The 26,442-nt window shown below is 43.2% G+C and overlaps 1 protein-coding gene across 3 annotated transcripts in view; it reads right to left on the bottom strand.

The window, feature by feature from the left end:
* HECW1 (HECT, C2 and WW domain containing E3 ubiquitin protein ligase 1) overlaps nucleotides 1–26,442 on the bottom strand; it is a gene marked incomplete at both ends in the record, with an annotated part of 479,237 nt that overhangs the window by 53,401 nt on the left and 399,394 nt on the right. For all 3 annotated transcript variants that reach the window (XM_082661880.1, XM_082661879.1, XM_082661881.1), the window contains 8 exons: nucleotides 2,700–2,852; nucleotides 3,679–3,792; nucleotides 4,766–4,886; nucleotides 9,484–9,593; nucleotides 9,994–10,077; nucleotides 16,076–16,172; nucleotides 17,092–17,197; nucleotides 25,705–25,839. In XM_082661880.1, coding sequence (XP_082518006.1) covers nucleotides 2,700–2,852; nucleotides 3,679–3,792; nucleotides 4,766–4,886; nucleotides 9,484–9,593; nucleotides 9,994–10,077; nucleotides 16,076–16,172; nucleotides 17,092–17,197; nucleotides 25,705–25,839 — 920 coding nt within the window. The remainder of the gene's footprint in view (nucleotides 1–2,699; nucleotides 2,853–3,678; nucleotides 3,793–4,765; nucleotides 4,887–9,483; nucleotides 9,594–9,993; nucleotides 10,078–16,075; nucleotides 16,173–17,091; nucleotides 17,198–25,704; nucleotides 25,840–26,442) is intronic.

Raw genomic sequence — 26,442 nt, 5'->3', positions numbered from 1 at the left:
TGACTCTAATTCATGACCTTCAAGGCACCATCTTAAATTTCATGCTCACAGACTAAGAGAATTAAGGGATTATATGAAGTATAATCTGTACATATATATTCGTGTGGCATGGGGTACGGCACTCTCCACTGCTGGAGTGAACCCTGCCTGAACGTGACTAAGTTAGATGTGGCCTTCAATTCTCATTCCTATGTCCCCTCAGTGGCCACTTCCTGCTCTGCCTGCCCCATCTACGTGTTTCTGCCTCCCAGGTTTCATCATCCCCTTATTTGATAAGTTATAGGAAAAGGAACAACAAAGGGCCACATTTGCTTCTTCACCTGCGGAGAGTCAAGAGACCTACTGTAACACTAGATGCAGACACGCCTGCTTCAGCTCAAGAACTTCAGAGCTGACACATGCAGATCAGTGAAGTTAGAACACACCCTCGCACCATACACAAAAATAAACTCAAAATGGCTTAAAGACTTAAATACGAGACATGACACCATAAGTTCTTAGAAGAGACCATAGGCAAGCATTCTCTGACATAAATCGTACCAATGGTTTCTTAGGCTAGTCTCCCAAGGCAATAGAAATAAAAGCAAAACTAAACAAATGGGACCTAATCAAACTTACAAGCTTTTGCACAGCAAAGGAAACCATAAACAAAATGAAAAGACAATCTACAGACCGGGAGAAAATATTTGCAAATGATGTGACCAATAAAGGCTTAATTTCCAAAATATACAAACAGCTCATACAACTCAATAACAAAAAAGCAAACAACCCAATTAAAAAAATGGGCAGAAGACCTAAAGAGACATTTCTCCAAAGAAGACATGCAGATGGCCAGTAGGCATATGAAAAGATGCTCAATATCACTAATTATTAGAGAAATGCAAGTCAAAACTACAATGAAGTACCACCTCACGATGGTCAGAATGGCCATCATTAAAAAATCTACAAATAACAAATGCTGGATGGGGTGTGGAAAACAGGGAACCCTCCTACACTGTTGGTGGGAATGTAAGTTGGTGCAGCCACTATGGAGAACAGTATGGAGGTTGCTCAGAAGACTAAAAATAGAACTACCGTATGATCCAGCAATCCCACTGCTGGGCATATACCTGGACAAAACTATAATTCAAAAAGATACATGCACCCTTATGTTCATAGCACACTATTTACAATAACCAAGACATGGAAACAACCTAAATGTCCATCAACAGATGAATGGAAAAAGAATATGTGGTACACACACACACACACACACACACATATATACATACAATGGAATACTACTCAGCCATAAAAAAGAATGAAATAATGCCATTTGCAGCAATATGGATGGACCTAGAGATTATCATACTAAATGAAGTAAGTCAGAAAGAGACAAATACCATATGATATCACTTATATGTGGAATCTAAAATATGACACAAATGAACATATCTACGAAACAGAAACAGACTCACAGACATACAGAACAGATTTGTTGCCAAGGGGGAGAGTTGGAGGGGGTGGGATGGATTGGGAATTTGAGATTAGCAGATGCAAACTATTATATATAGAACAGATAAAAGGTAAACAGCAAGGTCTTACTGTATCGCACAGGGAACTATATTCAATATCCTATGATAAACCATAATGGAAAAGAATATGAAAAAGAAAAAAATATAGATCTGAATCACTTTGCTGTAAAGCAGAAATTAACACAATGTTGTAAATCAACTATACTTCAATAAAATAAATTCTAAAAAGTGAAAAAAAAACGAAAAAAGAACTTCAAAGCTGAGAGTGTTTGGAGAGAGAGGTCATGGGCTGTAGCTGGCAGCCGTAGCAGAGGTGGGTGGTTCTGTTGCCATAAAACCAAAATATGGGGATTTGGGCCATACGCCCAGCAGGCCCAGGTGTCACCCGAGAAGCACCCTTCACCAGCAGCCCCATGACACATCATCAATAAGCAATGTCAGACAAAAACCCACATCAGCAGTTTCCGAGACTTGTTTCCCTCCTCATGGCAGAAGGTCCTGCAGTGAAGTCAGGGGTACTTTTCGAGTCAGGTGTGGTGGTGACACAGTAGGAAGGTGCAGGCATCCCAGATGTCCCATGCAGCATTCTGGAGACTTCTAACACCCATATCTGAGGTATCTCACCCACAGAACTACACAGAATTGACTGATACTGATCTTCTTACTCATTTCAGTAAGTGGCAACTGATGTCTCAAGAAGAGGACCAAAGAGATATTGGATTTTCAAGTCAGAAGGATGCTGAGAGATCATCTGACCCAACAGACTTATTTTACAGCAAGATGCAGAAGCTGATGGCCACAGTGTGAAAGCCATTGGTCCAAATCAGAGAATTTCCTACAAATAACTTCAAGAGGCCTCTGCAGGGGACTCTTAGGATTTTAGTAGAATTATCAACATTCGGAACCTATGTCTACTTACCTTCGCATCTCCTCAGAAGGCAATGACAGTATCTTATATCAATTTGCAGTTGATAGGAAATTTGTATGTCTTTAGTAATTTATTTTGTATTCTGAGTGAAGACTGGCAGAGAACCTTCGCTCTAGTGCCTTGTTATTCACTCCCATCAGCCCTCATGATATCGGGCCGCTGCTCCAAACACAGTGGCCCTCAAGAAACACCACTGTCTTCTGACTAAGGAAGACCAGAACTTTCCAACACGAGAAAGTAAAAATTCCAGCTCTTACCATTCAAGATGGTTTTCTACAAACGCAGACATGGGGCTGATCTGCACGGTGTAGGTGTCATTGGCGGAGTACTCGAAGAGTCCATAGTAAGGGTTGAAGAGCTCCTGAGACAAAAGGAAGAAGAACTCTCGCGAAGGACCACTGTAGTCCAGGCTGCAAAGGAAGCAGAGGCCCGGGAAGCTCATTACGTGCGAGAGGCGGAGGACCTGTCCCTATGCAGGGGCTGGCTTGCCCTTTCAGAGTCAGTGCTAGGAAAGCAGAGAGCAGCCTCTGCTCTTTACAGTGGATCCCAAGGGGAGTATAATTTGCTGTAGAAAATGAGAATGCAGTGATTGGTTTGGGGGTGATGTCCTTACTAGATGGCCATGCACCAATGCTATGGCAGTGTTCCTTAACCTCTGTCCTCAATCATATCATACCTTTTGGATAAAACACACAACTGGCCCATTCAAAACCGGGACTTCATTGTGGGAGGTACAAAAGAATTTCCTGTGATGGTGCATGTGTGCATGTGTATAAATTGAAAACACTTTCAAATCCATTCTGCTGTGCCCTCCTGGGTGGGCTTGCCCTCCACGGTGGAGATGGCTTGCCAAGAAATCACTGAAATTATATGAAAAATTCGGTATGTAGTTATATACGTGCGCTCTTGGGGGAAGAGTTCTTTGATCAGAAACTCAGAAGGGTACCCACATGAGAAAGTAAAGATGCAGTAGTTTAGGTCTGTCTTTTTTGGCTTATACTTTGACCATGTGACCTCAGACTCTAGAACATGCCAATCAGCTTAGGCTTTTAGAGAACATGAAACCTAAAGATTGGCAACACCTGGAGAGAAAGGCCTCCTGGGAGGACATGATCAGAATCACCTTGGGGCAAAGGCTTAGAGACATCCTGCTCCTTCTTGAGAAGAATCACCCAGGATCTGGGGTCTCTGGTCTACCCACACTAAGGTGTCTCCATAAAAGTGCTGGTGCCTCACCCCTCCTCTCCAACAAAGGTGATGTAGAGCTTGTTTCGCTGGAGCTCCTTCCGGGAATAGGCCATAACCTGATTGAAGGTTCCCTCCAACAGGTGGTCTCGCCGAATGATGAGCCTGGAAAGGAGAAGAAGTCATGTGGGTGGTGAGCGGGTGCTCGGGCTCCGATGTTAGGGAGTGTTCTAGGCGAGCTGTGGGGACCCAGGCTGATGGTCTCATGGCCCAGCCTCTCCAACAAGGTATAGATTCCGTCAGTTCAGCTATGGCCTTATGTTGACACTCTTTTCAAAACCATGAAAACACAAGGACAACATGCACTTTCATAATGGGACACATTCCATCATGTTGGACTACCTTTAGGATTCTTGTTTTTTATTTATTTTTATTTTTTTGTGGTACGCAGGCCTCTCACTGTTGTGGCCTCTCCCGTCGCGGAGCACAGGCTCCGGACGCGCTGGCTCAGCGACCGTGGCTCACAGGCCTAGCCACTCTGCGGCATGTGGGATCTTCCCGGACCGGGGCACGAACCCGTGTCTCCTGCATCGGCAGGCGGACTCTCAACCACTGCGCCACCAGGGAAGCCCTAGGATTCTTTTTGATCAATTCCAAAAAGAATCTCTTAAATTGGATTCCTGAGTTTGGGTTTGGCTTTTCAAGATGAAAATAATAAACCCAAAGTGGAAAAGACCACAACTCTTTACTTAGATCCGAAGATCAAAGCTATTTGACTAACGAGTAGGTAAATTTGTCCCAAGAATGTGTAAAGGGAAACATACGATTTTTTAATTTAGTTCAAGATACCTTGTTTTCTGTAAAGGTCTACCATTGATTTTATACATGGTTTTGTTTGAAATCTACTTTTCTTTCTCCCTCTCCTTCCCTTCTCTTCTCTTCCTGCCTCCCTTCCAATTTCTTAACTTCCTTCCTTCTTTCTTTCCAACTTCCTAACTTTTTCTTTCCTCCCTTCTATGAAGATGACTGATACTACACCATGGCATCCAATCTCCAAACACATAATACCAAGTTATAGGGGAGAAAAGGATAGAAACATCTACCATCTGAGTTCAGTGCCAAGCACTGGAGCACTCACTTAATTTTCCCTGGACCCTGACCAAATCCTTTGGCTTCCAGTTTTCGGTAGAAATTGCGGAGCTTGGCCTCAAAGTCTCTCCTGTAGGGTGAAGGGGCTCTTGCACTGGCTCTCTGTAAACCTGCAGAGAGAAGCACACAGGCTGAAGGTCATCATCGTTTACTGAAGAACAAATATGCAGGGCAACGGAGGAGAAAGGGCCAACCAGAGGCACAGTCCTGCATCTTCGTGTTTTACTTCTCCAAGACATTTCCCTTCATTTCTGTCACTCCCTCAGTTACTTTTATAATAAACAGGTATAATATAATAAAGAGAAAACTGAATTCTGAGGACAGTAGATATTTATGTCTTCCACTCCATTTCAAGTTGTAATATATGTGTACTTTGTACTTCTCTAACTATATTGACGCTAAAATAAATATACATGTCCCTTAGGCCCCAGCGCATGCAGGAGTTTATATCAGATTACCTTGCACTGTAAAAGCAAAATTAATAACAATTATTAATAATAATTCCTTACTCTTTACAGAAGAGAGTTTTTGTATCACTGAGAGTGCTTTGTAGATGCTTTATTATCTTTATGTACCTTTTAATGAAAAAAGGAATGGAAAAAATAACATTCTTCTCTAAGTTTCGCAGATGGCTATGATCGTGGTTTGCCCCTTCAATACCTATTCATTAGTTTATATTCCAGGTACTGAATTTATAATCTAGATAAAACTGATACAATCAAACTCACAGAAATGAGATTATTATTATTAGTTGAGATGATTCCTACCCATGAAGGAAAGGAACTTAGTTCTTTGAGGTCACAGAATACTCTGGCCAAGTTCAGGAAGGCTTCCCTGGGGAATAGCTGAAGGATAAGTAGGCATGAATTAGATTGAGTGAGTTAGGAAGGGCTTCCACTTAACTTAAGAGAAGAGATGAGCTGGGGGAAGAGCAATCTAGGTAGAGGACCAGCACAGGCAAAGGTACCGTGGCAGGATGGAAAATGGTGCTCCAGTCTATCTGGAGCATAGGGTGTGAGGACCAGAGTGATGCAAAACAAGGCTTGAGAGGTGGGCGGGAGACAGATCAAACAGGATAAGGTACACTGTATTAAGCAATTTTGTTTAATGTTAAGCACAACAGGAAAGCCGTTGTGTGGGGACCAACGTGATGTGTCTTGAGTCATGAAAACCTTTGTCTTTCTGCAGTAGAGAGAAAACACCGGAGAGGCCCAGAGTGGATTTAGACAGTCTGCATTGCACTAGGGTGGTGTCAGTGGAGATGAGAAATGGGACTACATCAAAAAAAAAAAAAAAAGAAGAAGAAGAAGATAGATTGGAGATGTGTTTAGGAGGCAATGAACTGGATATTGGTAGTGAGGCCCAGGTGGGTTTCAGACATCATAATGGAATGGCCTGTGGTGACATTCACTGAGATGGGGACAAATGGAAGAAGCACAGATGGGTGAGATCACGAGCTTGGTCTTTGACGGCAGTACGTTTGAATGCTTGATTGGAAAAAGACACAGCTTGAGAGAGAGGAGAAAAAAACCTGGCACAGAGTCTTGAGGATGGTTGGAAGGGAAGGATGAGTCCGCAAAGGTGGCCAAAGACGTAGATGAAATGCCCACAGCTTGTGTCCCAGAAGCCAACTGAAGAGGTGACTTAAGGGGAGGAGCCATCAGTAGTGTTAAATGTGGCTGAAAAGTCAGGAGGAGGGCTGAGAATTACCCATAGGACTGGGTACCCAGAGCTTGCCGCGACCTTAGTGAAGACGCCCTCTCTAATGCACAGGTGTGAAGGAGGAGAGGGAGGTGGCAGCATTGGTAGGCTTGTAAGATGGGCAGCAGGCCTTTGAGACAGTTTCTGTCTAAGGGCTTCAATTTTCTCAGTGAAGGAAGAAGGCACATCATTTGCTAGGAGAGACCCAGGGGTTGGAAGTTTGAGAGGAGCGGCAACGTTTGAAATAGCAGTAGAGAAGAGCATACGTTTACCAGTGAAATGTGGTTGAATTTTCTTTTGGGTGTTTATGGTCCATGTGAGGTGGAGAGATGACTAATTTATAATTGATAATCTGCCTTGTCAGGTGAATTTGCCCAAGAATGCCTGACTACAGATGTAGGGGAAGCAGATATTAAGGTGACCTACGAGTGGAACTCTGTAAATGAAATGCAGAGGATCGGGGAGCTCAGGGCATTGTCAAGAAATGATGAACCAGGGATCCTATGCTGGAGGAGGGAGAGGCAGTTAGAAAGGAGAGGCGTCCGTGAACTGGAGGTCCTGATGAGGGCACAGGGTGGTATCGGGGAGAGCAGCTGAATAAGCACGTTGGATGGGAGTAGGATGCTTGAGTCAGTGACGTCAGAGATGACAACAAGACAGGAAGGGGATTGTGGGACCAGTGGTTGAGGAGGAGGAGGGCAGGGCAGACAAGGAAGCCCAGAAACTGGGAGGCCAAGGAACTGCACGGGTGCCCTGTGGATGCTGATGTCATCCAGGATGGTGGAAGGACTTGGGGAGGAGAGGGAGACTGTGAGACGGGTGCCACAGTCTTTAAGAATGAGAAGAAGGTCGGTGGATGACAGCAACTAGGGGCAGAGACACGGCTGATCTGTGTTAGCAAGGAGGCACACGGGGCACCAGCGGCACCAGTCTCACCAGCGAGTCCTGCAGCATCTGAGGTGTGGGGGGAACAAGCAGCCACCACTTGAAAAAGAAAGAGTCTCTGCTGAAATACTACGTTTCAGGACATAGGTAGAACTAGAACACAAGTCTGTAGGTGCAAGTATAGTTTTCTGCCATCAGATTACAGTATATTTTATAATACAACTTTCATTACTGCTGGTACTACCACTATGACCCATGGTCCCTACGATGCATTTTTCTAATAATTTAAGCTTTACAAAGTGCTTTGGCATGTATGAGTCACTATGTTGCCCCAGGTAAATGTCATAAAGGTCTGGAAAAATGGGAATTGTAAAGTTTAACCTCAAAATGCCTGGCTTACATAGTCTAGGACCCCAAGGTCAAAGCTAGGAGAGTAAAGAATTATGCACTTTGACAACATGAATTGGATGATTCTTTGCGTTCATGGTGTCAGTAACGCCTGCATCAGGAAGGTTGATTCCTTTTATAAAACTTACCCAAATAATCCGCAGTTAGCAAGTAACTCTTTATACTCCCTTATTTTTTCTATTTGCAGTATGATATCTCCCCCGTGTAATGATACTCTACCAAAGGTACGTAGACACTCTACTGCCAAAGGTTTGGACCAAGATGTAGACACATTATCAGGCTGGGACCATCTCTACAACAAGATGGCAGATCATCATGCAGACCGACAGGTCCCCCAGATGGAGGGCTCTGTCCCCCAGAAGGAAGTCATCCTGTGCACACTGGAGACAACTGATTGTCCTGATGCTGGCTCTGACAAAGCTCCGGGTCCTCCTTTTCCCAAGCCGTGTCATCTCAGCTATGCTGTACGTCAGACGCAGCACACGTGGGACATTTCCTCAGCAATGCTACTGATACACTTGTTTGGAGGAAGCCCTAACAAGGAGATACTGACTTAAAAACAGATTTTAGGAATTAGCGAAACTATCTCTAAGAGATAGTCCTGAACAACATGACGGGGGTCATTCTGAACAAATGAAAAGATATTCTAGTTTTAGAGACCTAGGGCAGTATTGAGTGACACTAGCTGAATGAGACATCCCTTCTGCGGGACACAGCATATTGCTAAATTCTGTTTTTCTTCTCCATTTCCCCCCGGCTTCAAAAGCCAAGTTTGAACTCTAACTCTGGAGGTCATAAGATAAGAAGTTACTAGATTTTTCAACTACACCAACACCCATGACAATGTGATCTTGTAAACCAAGACAATGGGGAAAAACTCTTCAGTATCTGGATCCCATGTGGGAGTACGGATTTGACTAAAGCTAATTATCTTGACGAACCCAGGAAATACTGGCTTCTTTTTCCGCTAAACGGTTCAATAGATATTTCCTCATTTGGAATGGAAAATACCCACAAAAAATATCATGAGTTCTAATTCTAAGTTCATTCTAATACACAAAGGAAACTCTAGGGAAACAATTTCACATCATGTTACAAACTTCTTTGGCACCTTCACGGGGGCACAATGGTGGTCCCTAGTAAGCATGTAACCTAGTGACTCCTTTATGACTTAATAGAAAGTTACTCAAATTGGTATCTAATAACATTCTGATTCATGAGGCAGAATGTTCCAGAAAGGGCTCTTCCCTTTTAAATGCTCAGAGAGTGTGTTTTAGAACAAAACAGCGATTTAGAGCAGGGGTCTGCAGACTTTTTCTGTAAAGGGCCAGATAGTAAATATTTTAGGTTTTGGGGGCCATACGGTCTCTGTCGCTCTGCTGTTGTAGCATGAACGTTGACACAAAATATATAGATAAATGGGTGCGGCTGGGTTCCAATAACATTTTATTGATAGACATCAAAACATGAATTTCACATAATTTTCATGTCATGAAATATTGGTTTAGTGAAAAATGTTTCCAAATCATTAAAAAATGCAAAACACATAATAGCTTGGGGTCATTACCGAAACAGGTGGCACTGTGTCAACACCCAACTTAGTGTGCAGATGATCAGAAAATTGAGAGGGGACTAAGGGAGAGAGGGCACCTTCATCAGGTGGAAACACAGGTGGCCACTTGCAGGAGACAGAATGCCAGACCCTCACGTTACCTGGGGAGTTCTGAGGTGACGAGCAGGGTGAACAGCGGGGAGAGAAGCTGTACCCAGGGTGGAAGGCAGCCTGCAGGGGGACATAGGACATAATCTCTTCTTCAAAGAGACTGCAAAGTAAAAAAAAAAATTTAAAGTTGGTTCTCTGTCCATGAGAGCATGTTCACAAATTGGTGTAAGAGTGGTTACAATTCTCACGAGACAACAAAAGCACTTAGATTCACTTAGATGGGCACATCCCGGCATGCAAACTCTCCCTGTCATTTTAAACCCTAATTAATCCTACAACAAGGTCTCCATCAAGTACCATATGTAGCTCTTGATACCCCAGTCTTACATGTAGAGAAAGAGGTGAATAGCAGGTATAAGGGTGGGAGCCCTACTTCAGTTGCAGCCACTAGAATATTCTAGAACAAGCAACGTGTGTTTCAGTCTGGGCTGTCCTGGAGAACTGCCCAGAGCAGCTTTTCCAGTTGCTTTTCCAGAACTGTTTCAGGCTCAGCCCCTTACCTCAGCAAAATGACCAGATCTGCATCACAGGACAACTTTTCAAGCCCATGATTACCCTCGGTCCGAATGTAATGGATTTTCTCCCTAGAATAATGTGGGAAGGAAAATAAGAATTACACACCGATGCATAAGTTAAGGAACGAAACCCATTCTGATCCCCCTTTCTCTTCCAATAGGGCTGAACAGTGATGTTCTAATGTCCAGAGTATTTCGAGGTATTTAAGTTCATATTGAAGGTTCCCATGATGCTCTCCAAGGGATCACCTTTCCTCAGACTCACACGGGGACAGAAGCCAAGGAGCACAACACAGGTAGGTCCTCAGAGAGCCACACAGTTGGGAGTGGAGCTGGGGTGGAATGTTGTGGGTTCACGGCATCTTGGAAGCCATGGGAAGAAAGAGTGACGAGGTGTCTCCTGAGAAACCTTATGCCTGATGGAAAATGAATTAACTCCACACTCAGTCCAGAGAGGGTCTGGCCCCAGAATACAAGAGAGTCTTCCAGGTCAATCTGAGTATAGGCATCAATTTCTCTCTGTTTAATTACAACTCATGCATTCTTTTTCACAACCTCCAACTCCAACCTGGCAAAATGATTCCAGTAAGTCTATGGATAAATAGCGTTTCTTTTGATCAAATGAACTTTGTAATGTGCTTCTCTGACATTCAGATATTCAAAGATTACAAACACTATGGCCAAGAATCATTCCCTTATAGGTATGCTTCAAAGAAGTTAAAAGTTTTTCCCTTTTCTTGAAGAGATGCAGCAGAAATCTGAGAAGACTTAAGGATTGATTTTTTAAAAATATTTCACTTTTTTTCTTTTTTTGTTTAAATTTTTGAGATGATTTTAGAGTCACATGTACTTGTAAGAAATTAATAAAGAGTGGTCTAGTATACCGTTTAATCAGTTTCCTCTAATGAAAGATTAAAAATAAATCTATTAATAAAAATACTATAGATACAACTTTTTTCTCTCTCTGATGATAGTAATGTGAATCCAAATCTTCATCATAACTTGCATATTTTCAGGTAAAAATATAATGAACTTGACATTTTGGTGTGGGTATTTTTAATAAGACAAGAGAAACTTTTTGGCTTCTACAAAGATACACAAAATGGGAGTAAACAGAGATGCACTGTGGTCCAACCTGAAGTTATGGGTAGAGTACTGCTGCAGTAAATGCCATCTCCAAAACCTGTGGGTGATCATAGTGGCTCCTCTGACCAGGGACTTGGAAACTGGAGCAGACCTGTCCACACATCATTTTTCAGGGAGGAGGTGGAAGCCTGGCCAAGGGTACAAGCATCAAGCCTCCTCCACCAGCTGCTTCTCCCTCCACATCCCTGTGCCCTTGACTCCGTGTGCCTGAGCACTGTCCTGCAATCCTGACAGCATCTCACAGCCCTCTTGTTTGGAGGATTCTCGTGGACCCTGTTCCTCTGGTTTACCAACTGCAGCCCCACGAGGGACTCTCAAATTGATGTGTTCCCCCAGTGGCAATGTCCCTGGGGCAGGTCACCCTGCTGCCCCAAGGGACCCACATCTGGGCAAGCCCCTGGTCTCCCTGCCTGGGGAAAAAGGGGGAGAACATTCTAGGGGGTCACTCTTTATTCCCTGGGTTCCTGGGGAAACAAAGTCCAAAGAGAGTCAAGTCCATGAGGGCAGAAGAGCACCCTTCCCAGCCACGGGAAGTGGCACCCTCTATAGTGGTTCTATCATCACCCTACCTACTCAGACCACATACACGTATCAGAAAGCCAAGCAGAGTTTTCTGAGAGCTTTGGTTGTTCTTCACGGGACATTACACCCTCTGTCATGTATGTGAAAATCTCATGCAGACCTAGTGTTCTGAGGGGCCTCCAAATGTCCCTGGGTCCAGACCAAAGGCACTGAGACCTGGGGGAGATCTCTGAGGGTGAGAATGCCAACCGCCTCTCCTACACGCATCCCATCAGGAAAACTCCAGTGTAGAGCTCAGGTCAGTAGAGCCACCTGCCTCCTTGACATCCTGGCATCTTTATCTGTGGCCTCAAAGACCTTAAAACTCAATATCCACAAGGAAATCCTTGCCATCCTTCCATCACTATCACTCAATTCTGATCATGTCCTTCATGGCCCATAATACAATCTATAGCTCTATATTTGGCTTTAAAAAAAAGTCACACTTGTCTATCATCCGTCTTCCCCAATAGACAGTAAGTCCCATGAGAGAAGGACCGATGTCTGTTTGGCTTAGATACTGGGTACACAGCCCTCGCACAATCCTGATTCAGAATAGCCGCTCAATAAAAGCACTAGTTGAAGGAAAGACAGAATGAATGAGGACGGATACCATGACCCTGAAACTTAACAGATGTCATTAACCCCTGGGTTTTATGCCTCCGTCTTCCCTCTCCCCATGCGGTTTCCTTATGCTTCGTTACTTCTGCTGAACACAGTTTTCTGAGAACTCATCCTCCACCCTCTAACCCAACGACTGGCTTTGCAAACCCAAGACAGTGGATCCATGGCTCCTGGAGAATAGCAGTGACCATGGGGTCATGGTCCCCATGTGGGAACCACAGAGGAAGCAGTAAGTTAGTTCTTCCTCTGGGCAGAGTCATGGGGAGAGGAGGTTTTCCTTTCAACTACTGGATCTTTAAAGTCAAGCTGACTCACCCTCACACCACATCTAGGCGCAGGCAGAGGCCTAGTCATAGGCCCAGTGCCCTGTTTTTTGGATTCTTAAACCTGACACCCTGAAGAGCAAACTCTTGCTCTTGTTCTGCCTTTTGGATTCCATGACCTCTTACGTCAGTTTCTGATGTCACTGTGGGCTTTCTGGTTTTGATGAGCTCTTTGGGTTTTCAACCTGGGGTCTACAGGTCCTTTAGGATCCATTAACTCTTTGAAATTATATGCAAAGATTTCTGTTCGTATATGGAGGAGAGTCTATAAGAGCTTTCATCAGACTCTCAAAGGAGTCCTTAACCTTAAAAAGGTTATTAGTTTCTACATTAATTTCCAATATTTTTCCAGTTCCAATATTCCCTAATTCCAAGTCACCCACATCTGGAAAATCATAATTGTACAATTCCACACTGCAACCCCCCCGCCCCCCCGCCCGCCAGAGGTTTCTTAGATTCTGTTATAACGTGATACTACACAACAGTGCTGAAATTGTTTACTTCCCTTCAGAAACACATTCCACTCTTCTACACAGGGGATTAATTTGATTACTTTAAAAATGATTTAAACAGGACTCTAGGGCCTTTGGGGAGCTCACATTTCTCCCAAAAGTAAGCAGTGAACTCCTTATTTAGTGGTAGAATCTGTAACGTAGAAATGTTCAAGAGCAGTGATGTGTCAGAAAGTTTTCAGATAGTACAACACCTCTGAAAATCCCTTGGAAATTCCCTTAAATTATTATGTACCGTGAGCCAGAGAGCAGCCCACGAATGGACCGAGGATGGCCCTGCCTTCCGTGACACAGTAATAAAACTTGGGCAGAGGTGAACACAAGTGGAAGTGATGATCAGTCAAGCTGAAGTCCTTTTGTTCACTCAAAAAGTAATCAGTGTTTCCTATCTTCGAAGTAGAGGAACCAGGCTCTGAGGCAAGAGTGGTTCAAAGACTAAGAAGATATAGACCCTGCCCTAAGACACTTCCAGTGTCGTAGGAAGACATTAGTACATGGTAGAATACGAGGGATAATGGAAAAATATCTTAGAGGTACAAAACCAAATGCTATTAAATCAAAGCAAAAGAACTACTGAAGTCTGCCTAGATCACCGAGACTTTGCGTTTGACTTGAGCCTTTAAAATGGGTTGAAATGCCTTTAAGAGAGAAGCCACTCCAGGAAGGGTGTGGGTAGGAGAGGGCACAGGCTGTTTGACGGAGGTGGAAGACACCAGAAGGACGTAAATACAAGCACAGGATGGTGGAGAGTTAGATTAGAGCCAGTCTTAGGAGACTATGGCAATTGTGCTTAGAAATCTTGACTTTATCACATACCTAACAGGAACCATGGGAAGTTTTTGTGTGGGGGCATTATTTTGTTGGTATTGAGTAATGAAATTGAAAGTATTTGTCAATGAATTTTGAAATCCTGGAGAGAAAAGCTGTAGAAGTGACTCAATATAGTTCATCTAGTTCTTCAATGGCAAAGAATTCCAGTCTTACGAGAGGGTTTCCATCTTTCTTTAGCACGAGCTCTGATGTAAGAAAGGTTCCATCGAAACCAGTTCCTTTTTGGAGAGGGAGCTCGTAGTTTCATAAGGAACTGAACAAAGAATTCCTCCCCCGCCCCAAAAACCCCATGTAAATAAGCCAGTTTTATTAGTTGGTGCATTTTTCACAAGTTCTCAAAGTATGCTCAGATTCCACCTCCCTCCCCCTCCATGAAACTAAGGTCTTATACTAATGGGTAGGCAGGAAAACCTGCAGTAGATCTACTTAAATAGCCTCTTTCATGTGGCCTCAAAACCTCAGGAGGTGGGCAAGAGTCCCTGAGTCACAAATCTGGCCTAAACTGCTCAGTGGACTGGCTAGGGTGGGCAGAGCAGGGATTAGAAGAAAGGCAGGGCTGACCAGAGGCCCTGCGGGGGTGAGGGCCAGCGGCCGGGTCTGGGACAGGATGCCAGCCGGCCCCCTCACTCACAATGAGGTTAGTATCACATGCCCATCTCTGCCTTCCTCCTGCTATTGTGTGGTGTACTTCCTCAAGGACTAAATTCCAGAGAGGGTCCTTAGCTGCTCTGAGGTCCCCCGAAAGACAGTCTGAGAGCCACTGCGGCGGCCAGCCCTGAGGATACTCCACGGGAAGCTTTTTTCAAGGGTGTGGGTGACACGGGTTATAAGGAGGTAATGCTGTTTGTAGTAGAGCGATAGGGAGTATCTTCTTAAGAGATCCCTGCCAAGTCCGGGAGAGAGATGATGAGAATCCAAACCTAGGCCATGGCAGGGAGAAGAGAAAAGAAGGGCTGGAAGCAAGTGAGGAGATAAATGTTTAGATGTGAAGCTGAAGAAAGAGGGCGGAATTGAGATGATGGGCATTTGGGAGGATGCAGGTTCTAATTTGCGCAGAGTAAGACCACAGGGAAAAGAAGTGTCAATGGGGGTGGTGATGGAGGGGAAAAGAACAGTGAGTGATCCATCCTGGCATGACTAGCAAAGAGGTTATTTTTAGGTGTTGGTGACTCATCGAGGAGGTCAAAGTAGAGGATTACAGTTGTCAGCCACATTCAAAAGACCACCAGATGGGAGGTGAGGAGTTAGGTGCAGTCACTGGCTGCATCCCTGCCCACCTTGCCTGGTCCTTTATACACAAACCCAGTGAAGCATCTTAATGGTGCCCACATTGTGACCCTGTCTCAATGATTGAGGAGGCTGAGGGTAGAGGATTAAATGACATGCCCCCATCCCTGGTCCCTAAGGGCTGGAGCGAGTATTCAAACTCTGAGTGCACACACTGAACCACTGTTCATCTCCAGCTTTTGAAATGCTGGGTAGTAAACTGAAGGAGAGATATGCTTGAATATCTTGGTGAGAAAGTGGGATTTAAGTTCAGAGGATATTTTCTCTTTTCATCACTTTGGGTGGCTTTTCCTTCCAAATAAAGTGATTCAGAGTTTCAGAGACACTCATTCAGAAATGACCGTAATGGACATTAGGATTTAAGGTGTTAGAACACATGTGATACTTTTTGTTCGCTGGTTTATTTTTGAATATCGTCATCTAATATCTGGTGCAACATCAGACAATTATATTCTTAAAACAAAAATAATTTATATGGTGCTTTACATAAATAATTTTTTGATGAAAACTATTTTGCTCCCTTTCCATGCTTCTCTCCAAATCAATGGAAATCATTTTAGCATCGTAAGAATAATAGGTAACCTGGCATGATAACTATCTCTGACTGCAACACTTTAGAGAACATTAGAAACCCCTGGATCCTTCATTTTAAATATTCAGGTTATAATTTAAATGCATGAATAAAACACATCTTAAGTGTCTGCCCTCTCTCCACAGAGGCTGCCCCACCTGGAAAACCAGCAGGAGAGACCTGTAGGTAGAGGGTGGTAGACAGGCCCCTACCTGAGTGTGTGGTTTCTCGCCAAACTTGGCTGACGCTCTTGCAGCATTTCAAAAATGTTTGGCTGGCGAAGAAATGCCACAATCTTGTCATTATATGCTGAAACAGACAAAAGCACAAGTTGTGGTTGAGTCTTCAGCCCAGAGATAATTTTGCTCATGATTGGAAAATGGCAACTAGATACCAGGATTTAATGGAGGAATTGAAAAAGCAGGGAGCAAACTCATCAAAAAATGTAAGCTCTTGAGGGTTTTTTCTGTGACATAATGGTATGAGTATTTTTAAAAGATCAAACCCAAAGTGAAGCAGATCTAAGTTAATCATCTTTAATATTCTAGGAACTTAACTGGGTGTTAACTCATCCCCTTGTGAACAGATGGAGAAGAAAATAGATCTTCCAGGAGGGAGTACTACTCTGTTCTTTCTGAGTTCTCTTGCCATTTTGCCACGGCAAAAGATTCTTTATGAGTTCAAAGAAATCCTTTTCTGAGCACTTGGCACTTATGACTTTGGCCATCCGTTGATTTCCCAATGGTGATAATGAAAACATCCGAATCCATTTAGACTCTCTCACCTCATTTCCCTTGATACAGGTGGCATGTGTTTTGGAAAGAGGTAGCTGAGGTTAGGAATGGAGACTGTGCCAGTTTATCCCCATACATGCATGGGAAGAGAGGTCTAAAGTAAAAAGTGCACCTAAAAGCAACAAAATCCGTCACCTCATTTAAACTATGCTCTCCTGGGACCCAGCTAACAAATCACTGAATGGAATAAACAAGGCGGGGGGAGGGGAATGACGGTCTGGAAGAGACGGGAGGGAAGAGAGGGAAGGGAAGAGAGAAGGACAAAATGAGGAGGAAGGGAGAGGGAAAAGCGGCAAGTGGGGGGATGGGAACAAAGGATAGGGGTGTGGACTATACCATACGAGAGGAAAAACAAAACACAGAACCCTGAATATTAAAGGAGTCACGATAAGAAACACAAAGCTATCCAGGGGTTCACAAAGCGTGATACATACCCAGTGGCAGTGACTCATGTTGATGTTGGCTTCGAATAGCAGCTACTAGGCTGTGTCCTGGCCTAGCCAGTAGAGAGGCTCCTCTGTTTCTAGAGACTTCTGAGGCCTAATTGCAAAATAAAATTGTTAGCGTTAGAAATCTCAGCCATTTCGGATGAGCTCTGGAAACTAATTTTTCAAAACGAGGGGTAAAAAGGCCCTGACATCACCTCAATTAAAGAAGCAATGAAGTTATAATCCTCAAAGTGATGGAAAATAAGCAAGTTTTAAAAAAATGACTCAGTAGAATGGTCATTAATACACTGAATAGACTAAGAAATATTTCTCATCAGAAATACGTTAAAGAGATGTAAATAAATTCTACATGAATATTACTGGTAAGGTAGGTTTATGACCTTCATCTCTAACAGGCAGCACTGAACTCCATAACTGAATGTGGAATGGGCTCGTTTTCTTAAATAGTGTTTATTACACTCAAATGGCATTTCTTTGTTTAGTGCCTATTCTTTCGTTCACTGTGCTGGCTACTTCACATAGTATCTCATATCCTCACAGAATTCAGCAAGATAAGCATTATTCACTCCCCTTTACAAATGGGGAATCTGAGGATCAGAGAAAATTAAGTCTTTCCAAAACTTTCAAGTGTAAGAGAGAGAACCAGGATACTTACTGATGACTGACGGCAAAGAATTTTGTTTACTTCCCCATACTACTAGCCTGCATCCAATGTCTTGGTTTGGGTTGGACCTTTTGACATAACTTCATGGAATATGGAATTTGCTTAGCTTAAAACTGATACTTGTGATGATTAACTTTAATTTAGCTTGACTTAAAATGTATATAAATTCCCTAGGTTCTAGAGCATGACAATGAGTTTCTACCATGCTTCCATACATATTTTCCTCCTTGTAGGACCCTTGCAGGGTAAGCCATTTAAACCAAGGCACCACAATGGAGATTTTCCACGTTGGAGTACATTCACCAGATATACTGGGTTTGGTGTAAATTATGACTCATTCTATGATATTCGGCAGAGTAGCCAAAACGGACTTTAAAATATTTAAGAATTTTGAAGATGACATTGTGAGATACTCATAAAGGGCTCAGACATCCAGACAGAAAAAGGAAAGAAAATTCTGAGACCAGAATTCACTCACACAGAATTCACGAGAGGTGATGAGCTCCTATGCTCCAAACCCCAGAAAGGTCCAGGTCAGTCTCAAAGTGGTCACTTAAGACTAGGCCACATGTGATATTGCAGATGACACACTAGGGCAGATGACTTAGGGTTTCCTAATTACAGAAATGGTAATTGCTGGTTTTCCTTTAGGTCCTACTTTCATGTCTCACACAGACAAGAATCATATCCTTCGTACGAGATGTGCTACCAGTTTGCTATCTGTATGTGGCAGTCTTTGAACTGCTCTTCTGGAATTAGTAGGGATACAGATCCATCCTTTTCCTCTCCAGATCCTTCTCCTTGCCCATGGCTCACTTGAGGGACAAGGGAATAGATTTTGTGCCACTCTGGGTGACTTCTCACTTTGATGCCATTAGCACCGAGCTCTGTTCAGTGGGTGTAGCCAGCCACCGACATTTAGACGCCAGCGCTTCTGTAACAGCACTTTCTGGTTATATGGTTAGAATGCAAAGTGATGAAAGAAAGGTTTGCTGATGGCTTACATGCAATAGTGAGTCTCATATTTCTTTCTTCTCCATGAATTAATAAATACATAAAGGCTTTCCGGGACTGAAATATCTCTTTTCCTTCAAGGGAAATGTGTCAGTCCACCTTAATGTGTGTTTAAAATATTTTTTGATGCTGTAAAGACAGGAATCTCAAAAAACCCTCAGTTGAAGATTATCCAAGTGATGAATTACAGAGAGAAATTGGGGAAGCAGATAGATTTGAGAGCGGAACTCAAGAAGACTTGGCCGTGCACTGAACCTGGGCGATGCCTGCAGTCACACCCCGAGCAAAAGTGGCTAATTGTCAGTAGTTGTCTGGAAATGAATAAGGCTTTGAAACAGGAAGAGGCTCACTTCTCTTCCTGGGGGGGGGGGGGGTCATAGGGAATTCAGGTGTTGCAGATATGCCTTAGGGAAAACTGGTGCCTACTTCTGAGGTCACCTACTTACTGGCAAAACTAAGCCAGATTGAAAGACTTCAGAAGCACAGGAAGGTCAGCTACTTTGAAGGCTGAGGGATATGCCACGAGTGAGATGGAGGAAACAACACAGGGTAGCGGTGGGGTTTCTGGGGTCCGCGGGCCACGGAAACGACGGCCAAGAATAGAGGAGGTGATTGTGAAGTGGTACTGGATGGCTTACAGGGGAGAGAAGCTGAGAACGGGAGGGCTGAATAGAAACGTGCTTCTCCAGCCAGGGGCCAGGAATTTACAGGGATGGAGACAATTCAGGTAGGGCTAAGGAAGGCTCTAATATTCTAAGATTGCGTAGAACTTGGTATGTACTAGGATCTTTGTGGCCCAGAAGTGGTACTCAATGCTCCATCCTGAGGGATGTCTGACATCAACTGAGTGACCGATTTGGATCTCACTGCAAACATGATGCTAACACTTGCTTTCCTAACTACTGAAAATACCTAGAAGAATGGCGTTCCTATTTAAAACCAAGATGATATGACTCACTGAATTCCCCAGAATTTGACATTTTGTCTCACTGAGGTTTTCAGGCAGGGCTGTGTGTGTGGGTGAGAGGGTGAGAGAGAGACAGAGAGAAGAGAACCCCATGTGACTACTTTTAAGATTTCTTTCCCTTTTGATGTTGAGATAGCTTTAATCATAATTGCAAATGTACAAACTTCAAACATTTAGCTCTCCAGACAACACGAAATAGATATGCTCAGAAAATAGTTTTCAGTGACTGGTAAACAAGCTTCTCTTCTGTGTTGCAACTTGGAAATGTAAATTGGTGGTTTTAAAAAAATCTGTGATTGCAAATTGTAGGTTTTAGACTGAATTTGGGTTAATAATCAGCTAATGCTCTCTTGAAAACACTGGAGACCTGATGATAAAAAAGAGCGAGTTCAGGGGAAAAGCCCAAGGGATGAATTTACGTTCATCTCTCGATTCCTTCTGTACTCTAAAAATGGAGAATTAACAAAGTTTGGAAAGCAAAGAGAGATCTATGTTTGAGTTTTTCAACATATTTATAATAGCGAAAAGTGGGTGATAAACAGAATGTCCAGAGAAAGGCTTGAGTCAAATTATGGCAAATCCATATGATAAAGTATAGCAGAATTTTAATGGCATAGAAACTATCTACAATGTACTATAATGGTAAAGGAAGATACAGAACCATAGACAGTATGATTCAATTGTTTACTTCTATGTTCACCAGGAATTGTCTCCAGATGGGGGACTGTACCTGCCTTTTAACTTCTTTTCCATCTGTGCTTGTATTTTCTCCGCTCATTATACACTGTTTATAATTCAAAAGTGTATTGTCACAGGTGTCTGAATTTTACAAATTTCCAAACAAACTGTAACCAAGTACAGGTTACATGGAATCAAGAGGGAAACTACCGATTTTAAAACACAGTGCAAAAGCTACCCTCCCCAAAGGGCAGCTTCCTGCATGATGGCCTCTGTCATCAGAGCTGATGCAATCACTTTTGTCGTAAGAACAGCTCACTGCAAAGAATGACTCACGGTGACTTCTGCTTTGAGAGTGAAAAGTCAATTTTCTTTCCTGCCAGACTCCTGCCCTTTCCTTGAGGCAATTACTGTTAAGCATTTTTATGTGTACCCTCCCAGAAATTTTCTATCACTAATGACTTTCTAACCTGACCAAGATAAGGTGGTGAAAGAAATTAACATTATGTGTTCTGCTATCCTTCCTTATTAATGTTAATTTATACTGCAAACTGCAGTATAAACAAGACAAAATTTGACCTTCCGTGATTTCCTTACTGATAGAGAGATGGGATCCAATATTTATGGCCCCATGTGCCCCTTCCATTTATCTATGTCCAATTCCATTTGGACACTATGGAAGAAACCAAGCCTGTTTTGTTGGTACTTAAATATATTGCACACAGATGTGCCACTGTATTAAAATGCATGTTAGGGCTTCCCTGGTGGCGCAGTGGTTGAGAGTTCGCCTGCCGATGCAGGCGACACGGGTTTGTGCCCCGGTCCGGGAGGATCCCACATGCCGCGGAGCGGCTGGGCCCATGAGCCATGGCCGCTGAGCCTGCGTGTCCGGAACCTGTGCTCTGCAACGGGAGAGGCCAAGCAGTGAGAGGCCCGCGTACCGCAAAAAAAAAAAAAAAAAAAAAAAAAAAAAAAAAAGCATGTTAAAGTGTCAAATAATGATCTTTTTATGCATAAAATCAAATATTCCTGACAACTGCTTTCAGGAAATGGCCTGAACAATTTTCAGGTGAGGTAACGGCTAATTCAAAAGATGTTGAGCAGTGTCTCTATTAATAACCTATTGTTGGGGTTTTGAGGGGAATTTTTACCATTTAGGATCTTGAATATAGAAATTGATTTTGTTTTTTGCCTCGCCGCACGGCATGTCGGGGTCCTAGTTCCCCGACCAGGGATCGAGCCCACGCCTCCTGCAGTGGAAGCGCGGAGTCCCAACCACTGGACCTCCAGGGAAGTCCCTAGACACTGATTTTAATTCCATCCTTAAATGCAATGGATAAAAAAGATCAACCCCTGGGCAACACTCAAAAAATGGCTCACAAAGGTGAACAGAAGAAAAAACTGGTTCCTAAAGTTGAGGTCTAAGAAACATCTATAGTGAGTTCCCCATTGCCCATGAGAGGTGACACAGAAAAATCGCAGATTATGGAAACAGTTCACTGATATTCCTGAGTCTCATATTTCCGTCTGCTTAGCTGTCATTTCTAATCGGCTCTCCTGCTGTTTCCATACTCATCATCAACTTACCTAAAGGGACACCTACCAGCCTCCCCACCTGGCTTTCCTGCTCATCTTACCTGTGAGCTGTTTTTGGGACTGTGGGTCAAGCCTCACAGACTCTAAGAACCACAGAGCTGGAAGGGGCTTTAGTGGCCATCCAGTCCCCTTGTCTCCAGATGCAGACGGGGAAACTGAGGCCCCGGAAAGGGAAGGAAGGCGCAATGGCACACAGCACCTCTGCGGAGAAGCCACAGCTGGGACTCCCATCTGCTAACCCAAGTCCCAGGTACCCCTCCTCCGCAGCCCTCGACTCCCCTGAGGTTTTGCTGTCTCTTCGTCACCCCAGCTTAGGGCCTCATCACCTCCTACCCGGTCTGGGGCAGTGGCCTCTCACGGCCTTTCTCTCTCAAATCTCTCTGTGCCACAATTCTGCCTCTTCTTGGCTGTCACTGTCTTCTTTAAAAATATGAGTTTACACTGGACTGGGAGTTGGGAAATCTGGACTTTGGTCCTGAATTGCCTGGGTGACTTGAGCTCGTGATATTTCAGTGTACTTGACTGTGAAATACGATTCTTAACTGGAGTGGAATTACCATCTAGGAGTGTTTGGAGATGCTCAGGGCTATTTTGTTTTGTTTTTGTTGTCATAGTAACTGGTGAGGCGGGGACATTCCTGAAATTTAATGGATGGGACCAGGAGAAAAGATCCTGCAATGGAAAGGGATGCGTCCACGCATCTGAGAACTGTCATCCCAAATTGTCAATAGTCTTCTCCTTTGGAGAAGGAGACTGATCTCTAAAAGCCCATTTTTACATATAAATCATCATGTTCTTCTTCTCAAATTCATTCAATGGACTCATAAAAAAGTCCCAGCTCTTCTACGTGGCATTCAAAGCTTTCCAAAATTCAAGACAAAAACCGAGTGGAAACTTACTATTCTGGTCACAGTGAACTATTTATTCCTCGTCTTTCTGCAGACCTTTCTCAATCCCACCTCGGCACTGACGCTTGTGCCGTGCTCTCTGTGGGGCTGTCCTTCCTCTGTCTTTGTACTTAGCTAGGTTTTACCGATTTTTCTAGGTCTAGGTCAAGTACCTTCTTTTAAAAGATACTTTTCCTTGGCCTCTTTTGAACTGTGGCATCTGTCCTAACGTCTCTCTTGGCACTCAGTCGTATTCTAATTTCTCCTGTTACCTAACTCTGTGTGTGTTTTTGGCCTGGCTTCAAAAATAGAATACAAATTTCTCCAGGACAGGGATCGTATCTCATACATCTTTGCACTTCACAGTGCTCATGGCAGGCCATGCACTTAATCAATGTTTGGGGCACAGCAAACACAATTAGCATTTCTGCCACACCCCTCTCTCTATTTTTACACCCAGGTCCTCCTGACTCCTCAGTCCCTAGGCTGTGCGTTCTCACAGCAGGTATTTGTTTTCACAGAGGCTGGGTCTCTGTTTTCTCTGGTGCGCTGCCTCTGGGTCAGATATCCTCTGCCTCCCAGCTTCTCTCGGTTGCTTTCTTGGTTTTCCCTTGTGTCAGTGAAAAGCTGCCAGCAGAGAGAGGTTGGGCAGAGAGATGAGAGGGGTTTAAAAACCTGACGGACAGTCAGTTGGAGACTGAATGAATTAGGAGGCAACCAGATGGCTGAGGCACACTGACACCCTTTTGTCATCATGTGTTAGACTTTCTTGGCTTGATTCAGACGGCATTTTGTTATTAATATTGATATTCAACGTGACTGTGTTTGGGCTAGTCAATCACATCAAATAAACGTTTTGGAACAGGGAATGCAAGTAATGCTCACGATCTTAATCTTGTTCTTTCAACAGGAAGGCTCTAATATTTACATTTTCGGGTTAATTTCGTATATGTGTAACAGATCTATATGTTTAGGGTTTTCACTGAGTGATTGACTTTAAAAAAAATGAACCGTGGTGAATCTGTCTGCGGTACTGAGCTTCTTTTATCTTATGCAGTTACTCTATGTTAACACTGAAATTACCTTAATAATATTAAATATTAAAAAAATTAAATAATATTAAAATAAATATTAAATATTTAAATACATTAAAATGGCATATTTCAAGTTGATGCAGAATTTTGAATTTATCCGTTATCATATGAAGACAATACATCTTGAAATTTCTGACGTGTTATAAAAGGGAGGGGGACTATACGTGTTGAGCTGAGAAGTGGAGGCCTGGCTTTCTGTAGCCTGTGAACGTGTCTGCCGCTGAGTGCCTGGTATCTGAAGCGTCCTGAAACCCACAAAACCCTTGGGGAGGTATAATACTCCCTCTCTGCATGGTCACATACATATTTTATGTATATGCAGAAAGAGTTAACATGCTTTCAGAGGCATCCTAAAACAATGATATTTAAGATGACTCCATGAAAGAAAAATTCAATTTATCACACTGGCCTTAAACCATGAGTACCCTTGGTTGGAAATAGTTACGTTTCTCAGTGTATACAGATGAGTCCCCCGAAAAACCAGTGAAGATTTTCTTTTTGTGCACTAAGCTTTCATTAAAACAACAAGCTCTTCCCTTGAGACTCATGTTTATTCTCTGGAGGCTGTCAGGTAGATGGTTATTTTCTGTTTCTCCAGAGATGTCCACTGTGGCTCTCCCTGGAATGACTCTCTGTGGGACCGCATAGATATATTTCTTTGCTTCCTATACCACTTTCTTCATTTTTTAACCTCACGGTAATCTAACTCTACAAGCTGCTTCATGGGAAATGGTTTTCAGAGCCCACACCTCCTGAGATCCTGGTGGTTTGTATGAAAAGAAGGTGTAGCTATTCGGGAAATGTCAGTGAGGACATAAAGGGATTTGCTCATTTTAATATCAAGAGCTGATTAGCGATAGAAGAGAGCTATGTTTTGAGTTTTGGTTTGAGAAAGGAGAACAGGAAAGGGTATGGGATATAGAAACAGGAATTCAGAAAGGCAAGGAACCTGATGTTTAAGAAAGGGGGCAGCCTTTTAGGTTGTTACGTAATATTGAGCAGTATTCCCTGTGCTATAGGAAAAGAATTTGAAAAAGAATAGATACATGTATATGTATAACTGAATCACTTTGCTATATACCTGAAACTAACACAACATTGTTAATCAACTATACTCCATATAAAATAAAAAGTTAAAAAAAAAAAAAAAAAAGAAAGGGGGCAGCCTTTCACGGCCCAGCAGAAGATAATCATGTCGAATGAAAGAAAATATAAATCAGGGAAGAGCAGATGGTAGGGTGGGAACAGAGTATTCATGTGGCCCAGTTGATTCCCCCAGTTTTCGGTCCACGAATGCATTACTGAAGTCTTTTCCAGGATCCAGGGAGAGGTAGAAGTTTAAATGCAGTCATATGCTGCCTAGCACTTCCACGGTCTTTTAAGAATTTACATGTGACCAGTGGGCCTGAGGAAGCACCTCTCCAGTCATAAGTGTAGGGATGCATTTTCAGTCTCCTTTAAACTAGATCAATTTTTCAGTAGCGTGATTGTGTAGGACAAAAGGGGAGGCAGAAGGAAGGCAATCTGAAGATGGGTCTAGGGCACAAAGTGGGTGCCCCGAGTCCTCATGCACTCTGCTAAAGAGCATATGGATATGGCTCAGCTCCTGGAGGAACAGACAACCCTAGATCCTGGCTCCACCAGCAGAGGTAGAGTCCATGGTCCTGTGAACGGTGGGGCAGGGGGAGAGGGGTTTACCTCTCCAGCGCTGTAACTTCGGAGTCTCTGGAGGTGCTGTCGATGTGTCAGATGGTTGGGAAGACGCCCATTCTGAAGAGGGATTCGGGGGTCAATGAAAGTGGTAGCTCGACTGTTGTGGTCCACGAAGAAAGACTATGGACAGACCAGGAAAGAGCACATGGATGAGAACCAGCCAAATGAAGCCAGTGATACCAGGGCTCAGTCAAATGAAGCCAGTGATACCAGGGCTCAGTCATCATGTTTACGTGTGTCCCTCCTTTTCATCTACTCAAAACTAGATGGAAGATGTGCCTCTGCTGCTGCTTGCTCAGCAGTTCAAAGAAGCAACGCCAGTCGCTGATAATCACTTTACACGGTGGAGTCACGGAACAGTGAGCATAACACCTTACCTATCATGGAAAATAAGAGAAATAGAGCCTTTCATGGATAAAAGTCATTCTAGTAATTAATCATTTGTAGAGCATTTTGTTTATTTTCTAAATAAATGCTCTTTTTTTTGATTATAGGATTAGCATAGTCTCACGGAGAAAAAAACTTGAAAAGGATAAAAACGTGGGAAGAAGGTAGCTAAAACCATCCCAAATATTACAATCTAAAGGTAATTGCCGAAATATTTTGGTGAATGTTTTCCATTTTTTTCTCTTCCTATGCAAATATACAAATATATACATACCTTCCCACATCAGCACCTACAATTTTGTTGTAAGATTTTTTCACCTATTATTTTATGAGCCT

This window comes from Grampus griseus, assembly GCF_964374135.1.
Source record: "Grampus griseus genome assembly, chromosome: 9".
Lineage (NCBI taxonomy): Eukaryota > Metazoa > Chordata > Mammalia > Artiodactyla > Delphinidae > Grampus > Grampus griseus.
The sequence above is the reverse complement of the archived record's forward strand: the minus strand, read 5'-3'. Positions and strand labels throughout refer to the sequence as shown.